The sequence below is a fragment of the Echinops telfairi genome, unplaced genomic scaffold (assembly GCF_000313985.2).
Source record: "Echinops telfairi isolate 266 unplaced genomic scaffold, ASM31398v2 ScPeMD7_7467;HRSCAF=8505_1, whole genome shotgun sequence".
NCBI classification, from domain to species: Eukaryota; Metazoa; Chordata; class Mammalia; order Afrosoricida; family Tenrecidae; genus Echinops; species Echinops telfairi.
This window is the reverse complement of record NW_022111368.1, coordinates 42,402,111-42,413,621: the sequence shown is the minus strand read 5'-3', so window position 1 is coordinate 42,413,621 and position 11,511 is coordinate 42,402,111. Positions and strand designations below refer to the sequence as shown.

At 52.0% G+C, this 11,511-nt stretch overlaps 1 protein-coding gene across 1 annotated transcript in view; it reads left to right on the top strand.

Moving 5' to 3' along the window:
• REEP1 (receptor accessory protein 1) overlaps positions 1–11,511 on the top strand; it is a 58,995-nt gene that overhangs the window by 32,796 nt on the left and 14,688 nt on the right. Inside the window, exon 5 of the mRNA XM_030888472.2 lies at positions 6,231–6,408. Within this exon, the coding sequence (XP_030744332.1) occupies positions 6,231–6,408 (178 nt within the window). The remainder of the gene's footprint in view (positions 1–6,230; positions 6,409–11,511) is intronic.

Genomic DNA, 11,511 nt, shown 5'->3' with positions numbered 1-11,511 from the left:
CCGCTTGTTTACCTTCAAGCCTTTAAGACCCCAGATGCTATATCTTTTGATAGCTGGGCACCATCAGCTTTCTTTGCCACATTTGCTTATGGACCCATTTGTCTTCAGCAATCATATCAGGGAGGTGAGCACACAATGATAGGATTTTTTGTTCTTTGATGCCTGATAACTGATCCCTTCAGGATAATTCTTTTAAAGAAAACCATGTGGCATTGAAAACAAGGTGGACATACTTATTAATTAAGCAATTGTTTGGTAAAAGAATTTCTTAACCAACGCTAGTTTCCTGCTGAGATTGTTGGGTCTGAGCAAGGCCTAATTGACCTGGTCAAAGCCTCACTAGCAGAGTTGAGACTAGCTTCTTGGGCGTAGACAGAAACTCAACTGTGAGTGTCTGGAGAGACCTTTTCTCCTCACTTCTTTCAAAGTCTGATTTAAAAAAACACATAGTCCCTCCTCATTTTTGAATAGACATATGGTATTTGTCTGTATCATCGAAACAAAACAGAGCCTGAAGGTGACCTTGCACGACTGCTGTGGGTGTTATGAAGAATGAAGGTGGAATGATTTCCTACAGTTAATGCATGCCTCTGGCGCAAAATCCCAAGGGTATGAAACAGAATACAGAGTGACGAGCAAGTCCCACTGGTCCTTGTGTTCTGTGCCACTGAGGAAGAAATTGAGACAGAGTGCTTTTCCACTCAGAGTTTTTATGTTGACTGAGTAAAAGGATTCTTTCAGATTTATGTGGACGTAGATTTTCTGTGCTGCTACATCGAAACATTAGGCTCAATAAATTGATGAGGTCTTCCTAGCCTTTCTCCTTCCCCAGACTCTTCTGGATCACTTTCCAGCCACGCTCATGAATACGCACTGCGGTCCCACGAGACACCCTCTGTGCCTCCAGGGAGTGGGTGCAGCTGAGCAGTTGCCGTGGGGATTCTCATCCCACGGAGGTGCCCACCCTGCCTGCTTTGATGCTGCCACTCTGGGGATCTGACCAGGTGTCAGTGGAATGTGTTAAGACAAGCAGGACCCCGTTCTTCCTTCCAGATGTCTTAAGTGGCTTGTTAATGAGCGCCGAGGGTTTCAGGGAGGCAACCAGGCCTTGGGGAATGACAGCCAAGTCCGTGCATGTGACAGGGACACCACGGCAACCGCAGTGACTGGCCCTGCTGTTGTCAGCGGTGAAAAACCACATGTGTTGGAACTCCTACAAGTCATGGAGAAGAAGTCCGGGAGGAAGTGCTTCTGCTGTCGGTCAGGTCCCTCGGTGATGTCCCAGCTCTGGGTGGAGGTCTCTGTGAGTGTCCTCATCGCAGATGGCCGTCCCAGGCATCTGAGTCGTACTCAGACAGGGGAAGAAGCCAGAGCAGAACCAGGTGTTCTCCTCCCACAGGTTAAAAACTCACTGCCATCGAGTCAATTCTGACTCATGGAGACGCTGTAGGGCCCGGTGGAACTGCCTGTGTGGGTTTCTCAGACTGTAACTCTCTGTTGTTGTTGTTGTTGTTGTTGTTGTTGTTGTTGTTGTTAGGTGCCATTGAGTCAGTTCTGACCCACAGTGACCTTATGCACAACACAAGGAAACACTGCCCCGTCCTGCACAATTGCTCCCATGTTCAAGCCCACCATTGCCGCCTCTACTGTAAGAGCCCTCCTCCTTTTCATTGCCCTCTACTGTACCAAACACTGTGTCCCTCTCCAGAGACTGGTCTCTCCTGACAGTACGTCCAAAGCGTGTGCGATGCAGTCTCGCCATCCTTGCCTCTAATGCGCATTCTAGCCATACTTCTTCCAAGGCAGATCACTTTGTCCTTTTAGCAGTCGATGGTACTTTCAATATTCTTCTCCCGTCTTCTTTATTCTGTGTCCAACTTCCACATGCGCATGAGGCAAGGGAGGATACTATGGCTTGGGTCACTTGCACCTTAGTCCTCAAAGTAACATCCTTTTCAACACCCTAGGGAGGTCTTGCAGCAGATTTACCCACTGCCATGTGTCCTTTGATCTCTTGGCTGCTGCTTCCATGAGCTCTGATTATGGATCCAATCAAGACAAAATCAGTGACAGTTTCAACTGTTTCTTCATTTATCATAATGTGCTCTATTGGTCCAATTGTGAGGATTATTATTTTCTTTACAGTGAGTTGTAATCCATACTGCAGACTTCAATCCTTGATCTTCATCAGCAAGTGCTTCAAATCCTCTTCACCTTCAGTAAGCAAGGTTGTGTCATCTGTGTATCACAGGTTGTTAAGCCTTCCTCCAATCCTGATGCCACATTCTTATCCATATAACCCAGTTTCTCTGATGATTTGCTCAGCATACAGATTGAATAAGTATGGTGAGAGAATACAGCTCTGATGTATACCTTTCTTGATTTTAAACCATGCAGTATCCCCTTTTTCCATTCACACAACTACCTCTTGATCTGTGTAACTTGTTACTGGAGTAGAAAACCTCATCTTTCTCCGGAGGAGTGGCTGGTGGTTTTGAACTGCTGACCTTGCAGTTAACAGCCTAGTGTGTAACCACTCTGCCACCAGAGCTCCTTCCTCTATATAAGGAAGATAAAGTATCTTTACTAGCAATCCCCTATGGAACCCTGGTGGTGCTGTCAGGTAAGCATTGGACTGTTAACCATAAGGTCAGTAGTTCAAACCCACCAGCCACTCCGTGGGAGAAAGATGAGGTTATCAACTCCTATAAAGAGTTACAGCCCCAGAATCCCAAAGGAACTGTATTACTCTATCCTATAAGGCCACTATGCCTCTAAATCAACTCAATGGTAGTGGGATAGAATCCCTTAGCAGATTTCCCCTTACATCTCATTGACTAGAACATTATCATATGGTTATCCTTAACTGCAAGGGAGACTGGGAAATCTCTTGTTTGTTTTTTGTGTTTCTCACTATTTCAGGAATAGGGGCGGGGACGAATCTTGGATGGTCAACTAGCAGTGTATCCCAATGTGGTCAGTTACATTTGGGAAATACCAAGTTAAACCAATTGAAATAGATATCCTTTTTTCTGGGTGATACACCATTGAGCTTTTCCAGATTTAGGGAATCTAAACTTATTTTCATAAAATAGGGAGCCTCGTTATGTAGAAGAAGCCTTGCTGGCTGTGGTTAAGTGCTAACCAAAAGGTTGGTGGTTCAAATCCACCGGCCACTCCCCAGGCAAAAGGTGTGACCATCTGCATCTATACAGATGATAGTCTTGGGAAGCCCATGGGGCAACTTTACTCTGTTGTACAGAGTCCCCATGAGTCCGGATCAGCAGTCCAGGGGTAAGCTGGTAAATGATGGAGCGCACCGACCAAGAGCTCTGTAGCCCCCAGAAGCATATGGGAAACATGGGTGGGGTACCACAGAGCAGTTCTCCAGAGCAGAGCCAAAGTGGCAAGTTGGGTGGAGGTTTGTAGGAGGAGAATAGGAAGGAGTTTTTCGGTAGAGATGGAGAAGGCTAAGAGGTTTACAAATGAGAGACGCATTGATTGCTACCATCTCAGAGTGTTTTGACAAGAAAGGGCTCATTTGTTTTCAAGAACCTGGTCTCCATCCACCAAGATTTCCTCGGACACAGCACGTGGTTAATCCTGAGCTCTCGTTCTCCCCTTCTTTTCCTAAACCCTGCGCTTCCGTCTTCATGGTGCCACTGAGACTGGCTGCCTTCTGGGGCTGAAATAGTGTGCTTTTCTAAAACAGCCGCGAGGGACGCCCAGGGTGGCTTTCTCTCAAATGGGTTGTTGAGCGTTTGCAAGAGCTCACAGGCTACATGGCTAAGAGTTAGTCCTTGATTGAGGCTTGGAGTCACGAGGCTTCTCTTGGTCCTTTTGGCCAGAAATGACTTCTCCTTTGTCTGATATCCAACAGGATCTCCGTGACCCAGGCAGCAGCAGCAGCAGCCTCCTCATTGATATTTTCCCAACACTTAATATTCACAGGGCTGTGTGGTGGGTATTGTATGGGCGCGATCTCATTTTCTCTCCACCACCATCCTTCACGGGAGGCACTGCTTTGCAGGCGAGGGAATCGAGGCAGAGAGAAGATAAGGTCGCCCGACTAATAAGTGATCGGCTGGAATCCCAATGCAAGTCCCCCTTCGCTCTCACCTGCCGTGCTCTGGTCTAGCATTTCTGTGTGCCTGTGTATTAGATGTCCTTTTAGGTTTTATCAGAAATCACACTGTACTTCTGCTATTCCCTAAGAGCAAGTAGCATGGCGTCTTGTCTATACTTGACAAATGATTGCTGAACAGATAAACTAGCAAATGGGAAGACGCGTCAAGTCATGCCTTGGGGAATGGTTTCCCTGAGTTTTAACACGATGCTAAATGGCTCAGGATCATCAGATGTTTTCCTCACTCCTTTTGGAGCCAGGTTTTTTCGCTCATGATTTAGTCATCTGCTTTCCTCTGAATCCATGATGTGATCCAAGGTGTTTTTTAGTAGTGGTTGGTCAGCTGTTTGATTTGGAGAGGATTCCATCGGGTCCAGCCCTCACTTTCTTGGCCAAGGCCAGTCAGCTTTTACTGTTCACTCATACTCTGGGGACACTGACCCTCAGCATCCTAGAGCCAAGTTGGAAGCAAACAAGGGTGATTTCTGTACAAATATCCCTTTGCCTGTTTTTGCAATTCTAGTTGTATATACCAGGAATAGTTTGGGTCCCTTTGGGATGTTGAAGACCCCTATCCTTAGTGTTTCAAAGCATCGTTGCTTCATTCTAGCACTTGTTCTGATTCTCCCAGAAGCCCCTTCTGTTTCTGCCTTACCGCATCTAACCCACTCTGTGTTCGCTTCTTTGACGAAAGTCACTCCGTGAATCAAAAGCCCCCCCCCCACCCTCTTCATGTCCTTTTCTTCTTTCCATAAAGTGAACAGTGTCCCCAGAGTAAGCTTCCATCTCTGGAAGCTTCTAGAAAGCCGTTTGGGGGGGTTTCATCAATCTCACCACCACGCCAGAGCCTGCTTGTGAGTTGCCCCGATTCATTTTGTGTCTGTTTATTTACGGGTTGGTGTACCTTCTTGTCCTCCTGTCCTGGAGTCCTCCAGACTTGTAGGCCCCATCTTTCTGTCCATATCCAAACAAAACACACACCCCACCGCTGTCTCGTGTACCCAGGGCACCCAGTCTGCATGCCCCTCCATGTTTCTGAGTTCTTCCTTTCCTTGGTCGCTACCTGGCTGTCAGTTCTTGGCCAAACTCCATCTTCATTTCCAACCACCCCAGCCTCCCACCACACCACTGCCCCAGCTCAGGCTTCCTTCTCCAAGACGAGCCCTGCTCTGCCTCCCCAGGCACACTTAGCCCCCAATTTCACCCCGAAACCACCCCCCACACACACACATCTGAGGCCATACGAGCTCTGTATCTAATTCCTGTCAAGACCAAGGCTGTAGAGAAACCGCACCTCTACCTCCAACGTCTGCCACAGGCCATCAGACCCCCATTAGTGCTTGCAGGGCTATGTTCACTCCCTCTGCCACACAGCCTCCTATCCAGACAGCAGAGACCTCCCATCTAGAAGCGTAACGGCCTGACCTTACTTTCCTAAGCACAAGAACCACCCCCTCCAGATCGCTCCTGTGACTCCCGGCCAAGGTGAACCGGCTACGTCAGCAGAGGTTGTTTTAAGATCATATTTTCCCTCCTGAACCCTTCCTTCCCGGGTGTTTTGCGACACTCAAAGGCAGCAGTGGAGCGAAACCTGTCTTAGAAACTGCAGTGAGCCAAACAGCGGAGTCTCTGGTTCCGACACTTGACAAACGCCGGGTGTATGGGATTTCTTGGGAAGAGTCAGAACGGAGGACACAGAATGTTCCGCTTAGGTTTTCTGACCGATTCTTGTGTGCTGGGAACTGAGGAAAATGCAGCTACAGGAAGAGTTTTATTTAGATAAAAGCAAGAGAGGCAAACCACCTCCAGAGAGCAGGAGGAACTCTAGCCTGGAACTGTGTCCTGGGTCTGGGTCTGTCTCAAGTTCTAGTTTCTCGGCAGCAGGTCGTACAGTGGCAGAGGAACAAGTGCTGAGCCCCTATTTGCTCAGCCCCTTGGGTAGTGATTGCCAGCAACCTCTCCCACGTCCCTGCCTCTCTCTAGAGCCCTTCCGGGTCTCCCTTTGCACCTGGCTGATCATCAGAACACCCTCTTGGCCTTTGAGTCTCCCCATGAGTCTATGGGTCAGGCCTCTGACGCGTGCTCCTTCCTGTGTTGTATCCAGGGACAGGGTGCCTTATCGGAAAGACTCCGGAGCTTCAGCATGCAGGACCTCACCACCATCAGGGGCGATGGTACCCCTGCTCCCTCTGGCCCGCCACCACCAGGGTCTGGGAGGGCCAGTGGCAAACATGGCCCCCCTAAGATGTCCAGGAGTGCTTCTGAGAGCGCCGGAAGCTCAGGTAGGTAACACTTCACTTCTCCCCACCTCTCGCCCTCTGGGCCTTGCCTTCATCAATGGAGAGGGAGCCCAGCACCAGCCCTCCCTGCCTACCATGTGGCATGCCACCTGGCCATGGGCCATGGAGCTGCCCTCAACAGAGACTCCCACTGGACCAGGCCAGGCCAGCCAAGGTGCACAGCACCGCTCAGACCTGGAAGGGAAGCTGGTCTGGAGACTCTGCTTGGGGGCATGTAGAACAGGCTGCACCAAGAGGTTGTGTCCTCCATTGGATTGTTAGGGGAACTGGGAGGTGGCAGGATAGCCTGCCTGGGCCAAGCCTTAGATAGCAGGCAAGGCTGGACTTGGGCCAGGGGGGCCTGCTGCTCTTCCCAGCTCTGATCTCATACTTCTGGAAGGGCTGACCTCTCAGGTAAGCACACCTGAGCATCTCTTACAAGGCACCTGCACTATATGGCTCTCCTGGCCCCTTTGCCTGTGGGTGTTTCATACCTTCTCTCCTCCTCATCCCTAACCCCAACTTTCACCCCGGACTCTGTACACCAAAGGCCATACGAGCTCTGGGTCTAATTTCTGCCGAGGCCAAGGCCAAGGCCATAGGGACACTGCACCTCTACCTCAGATGTCTGCCACAGGCTGTCAGACCCCGGCAGGAGGCTGCCGCATTAAAAATGACCTGAGGACCTTGTTAAGCATGCGGAGGCCAGGGCCAGGGCCAGGGGAAGATATTTTCATGCCCCAGGGCAGAGAGCATCAGGGATGTCTTTTAATATAATAGAACCAGGGAAAAGTCTATTTATTAATTTACTTTATTTCAAATAACAACTGGACAAACAGAAGGAGATCATCTAATTAAAAAGATGCATAGTAAGACAGGAACATTAGTTCCTTTCTGATGGCTCAGTAGTTAAGCACGCTGCTGCTAGCCCCAAGCTCAGTGGTTTGAACCCACCAGCCGCTCCCCTGGAGAAGTCCACTCCCATGAAGCTCCACAGCCTTGGGAGCCCTGTGGGTCTGTGATACTCTGCCCTATAGGGTCGCTGTGAGTCAGTGGATTGGTGTTGAGTTAGTTTCTGAAGTTGTAGTGTCATGGGATTTCACCACACCTAGTGTGAGATCTGTCATGGGATTTCGCCGCACCCAGTGTGAGAACTTCTACGTAAACTTGTGTTGACTATTTGATATTTTGTTTGTTTTGATGAGATTTTTAGTCAGATTAACCCCTAGTAGCCTAGTGGGTTACATAGTGGGCTGCTAACCACAGTCAGCAGTTTGAAGCCACCAGCTGCTCCACAGGAGAAAGATGAGGCTTTCTACTCCAGCAAAGAGTTACCGTCCTGTGAACCCACAGGGTCAGTTCTTCCTAGTCTTACAGTCCTGTAGGGCTGCGATGAGTCAGAATTGACTCGATGGCAGTGAGTGTGGTGTTGAATTTGGTTCCCCATGAAGCCTAGCACCCTGGTCAGTGCCTTTATAGCCTGGCCCTGACTCCTGCCTGCCCAGCCCAGGCCTCATCCCCAGAGGATTCATGGGTGCGGGGTGCAATGCAGAGGTGTGTGGATACAGGCAACACCTCAGGTGCTGTTGGGGGTCACCCTCCTAGGGACCCACTGCTGTGTATCCATCACGGGTGGTCTGGGACGTGTGGAGAGCAGGCGGGCACGGATTGGCAGGGCGTGTCAGGACTCAGGGTCTCCCAGACAGCCCTGGGGGAATCGCAGACACACGGGCTCTCAGGAGCTGAGCACTTCTGCAGTCAGGAAAGGGTGGAAGGGCAGGTGGTGTGGGGGACAGCCTGAGTCTTCACCTTCACCTCTCATCCTTGTGGCCAAGTGAGCCATGTGACTGGGAATTGGGCCACTCTATGGGGTCACTCCCTGGTAACCGTAACATTTGTCTGGTGGCTGCCCTGCCCTTAAACAGAATCTCCAAGGTGTGTGGATCTTGTGTGCTGTCAGGTGCCATCTACAGGAGAGCCGTGACCCGGAGCCCCAGTCCCGCCAAGCCCCACCTGACTCTTGGGGACTTTAGACATCAGTGGAACCAAGGGTCCCTGTGACTTCCCAGGACCGATGGCCCAGGCTCCACCACCACCACCTCCCCTCCCAGGCAAGGAGCACAGCTCAGAGCTCGGTGGGCCAGCTGCCCCTCAGGGCCTGCTCAGGAGTGACTTTCTGTTGGAAAGCAGAATCCTCACCCCGGGAGAAAAGAGGGCCTGAAGCTGCCCTCCTTGGGGACATTCTCCTGGGCAGGTTTTCAGGACAAGGAGCTCAGTGGACAGTGTAATAACACATGAACCGAGGCTGTGTGGGCGGGCTGGCTATGACAGCTGTCAGCCCATTGATGTGGCTGACCCGGCCGGCGAGGTGGGTGTCCTCTTCCTCCCTGACCTGTCCCTGCATGTCCGTCCTGGAGGACCACCTTCCCCGATAAAACAGAAATATATTTCCATCCTACAAAAGAAAAGCACACAGTTCGTAAGAAGGCTTTCTGACCAACAGAGGCATGTTGAGATGTTAAAGTTGCTGCTTCTTGGGGAAGGGGGGTGGGCGTGGGGACAGAAGTAGAAACCCGGCTGGCTGGGGAGCTGGCAGTTTGGCCATGGGGACGAGTTCACCACAGGGAGGGCTTCTCTTGAGGGAACTTCTCCCAAGGCCACTTAGCACGGGATCCCCCCAGGCCGGCAGGGGCTGCTCAGTCTAACCCTCTGCTTTCTCCAGGAAGGAAACCAAGGGCCAGAAAAGGGGTGTATCACCAGGGTGTCTAACTGGTGAAGGGGTGGGTGTGGGTAGTACAATGTGGCTGGACCACTGAGCACCTGCAGCTTTCGACCTGTCAGGCACCGCCCAGGCCGAAAACTCCCTGGTTGTCCAGTCTGTTCCAACACACCTGTAGGACCGAGCAGAGCTGCCTCATTGCACTGCCCAGGTGAGCATCCTTATGGATGCAAACTGCCCCGTGTTTCTCTCTCAGAGCAGCTGGGAGATGCCAACTGCTGATCCTTTGGTTAGCAGCCAAGCGCTTCACCGCCCTGCTACCAAGACCCCTCTGGGGATGGGGATTCAAGATGATCAAGAGATCATCTCCGCTCTTGCTCAGCTCATTGGCTCCTGGGCCCCAAATGAGAGGCGTCACCGGGATCAAAACAAAACAAAAGGCCCTACTCTGCAAGGCGAGGCTGCCGAGCAAGCGCCATTGGGGTGAAGTTCCAAGAAGACAGCCCCCTATTAGCTGTGGAATGAGGTACTTGCCTCTCAGAGCCTCTGTTTCCCTTATCTGTACAAAGGGAATCTTGGGTCACCTTCGCAGAACAGTGAGGAGCAAGATGAAACAACGCAGGTGAATGTGGCTTGAGAGTGTGTCTAGCAGCCGGTGTGCATTGCAGCTGTGATGGCGCTGGCTAAGAACAGATGCAGCTGGGAGAAGCAGGCTGCCTTGTAGGGTAATCGGATCCCTGGTATTGCAAGGGTGGCCATGTTTTGAGGGTCTGGAGGGGGATCCCTGCTTTGGGTAAGAAGTGGGGCTAGGTGGTCTCGATAGCCTTTCCCGCTAAGATCCTACGTGGGCCTTACAGAAGAAAGAGGCTGGGCGAGGCCCCGCACCACTACACGCCAAGACCACACAAGAGAGAATCCAGACCCAGACCTTAAGACTCCTGCTGCTCCCTCGGGTAGATTCTTCAGAGCAGCCCCCGCCGGGCGCTCAGGGAGTCTGGCAGATTCCGTGAGGCCAGATGGCAGGGTCTCTTGGGCTTTCAGCATTGTCACAGGCCGGCTCGAAAAGGGTGTGTGGGGGGGAGGCGGGATTGGCTTTGGTACCCTGCACTAGCAGAGATTGGCACCCCCTGCTGGCCTGAGGTGTGACCGTGGGCAGAACAGGCCGAGCTCTAGGAGACATGGTCATGGTGCAACCTGACCCTGCCCTCCTCACTGCCTGCCCCCCTGTGGCCTGGGCCCAGGGGCAGTTTGCCAGGGGCAGGAATGTGCTGACCCAGCAGGAGGCCGAGACTGGGTGGCACTCCCCCCAGCTGTTGTGAGCTGAAAATAAAAGTCCCGTCAGGGAGAAAGACAGGTGAAAGATGGCCGCGGGTCCATGCGCTAGCAACAGTGCCTGGTCTGAGGCTCTAGGGCAGTAGAAACCCCCTGAGCCAGGTCAGGAGGCCTGACAGGAAGTTGGCCAAGTAGGATTGTGCCCCGGGCCAGTGGGACCTTGTTTGACGGGCACAGTGGGTGTGAAGGGGAAGCCTGGCGTTCTACCCTGGCTTTGCCAGAGTCAGCTGACCCCAGGCTCTGCTGAGACAGCAGGTGCTTCACAGCAGGGGCTGCCCCATGGCCCTGGGGCCATGTCAGACTCCCAGAGGCCCGTGGGCCTCGGGCAGAACTGTGCCCGTAGGGTTTCAATGGCTGGCTGTTGTTTTGTTTTTGTTTTCAGAAGCCAATCCCAGGCCTTTCTCCCAAGGTGCCTCTAGGCCAGCCGTTCTCAACCTGTGGGTTGTGACCCCTTTGGGGGTCCAACAACCTTTTCACAGGGTTGCCTGATTCATAACAGTAGCAAAATGACAGTTTTGAAGAAGCAGTGAAAATAATGTTATGGTTGGGGGGTCACCGCCACATGAGGACCTGTATGAAAGGACCATGGTGTGAGGAAGGTTGTGAACCACTGATCGAGGCAAACTCCAACCTCCAACCTTTTAGTGAGTAGCCGAGAGTGTGAAGCATTCTCACCCCAGTGACTGCAGGACGTCACTGCAGGGATAAGACTTGACCTCAGAGCCTTCCTCAAAATAATGCCGGAGTGGGCAGGGGTGTGGGGGGTGGGGAGGGGGGCACGGCCAGAGGATAGACTTTGCTCGGGACACACACACAATGCCTTTCCATTTTCTACTTTGAAAAGTGGGCACAGGCAGCCCTGCTCAGCCCCTAGGAGTGGTACAGATGGGTCACACACTCAGCCGGTGGCCAAGTGCTTGGCGGTTCCAGTCTGCCCAGAGGCACCGTGGAAGAAAGGCCTGGCCAGCGACTCTCAAAAAATCAGCCCCAGGAAACCCTGTGGAGCGCAGTTCTACTTAGCCCCCATGAGCTTTCCAGGAGACGGAATTGACTTG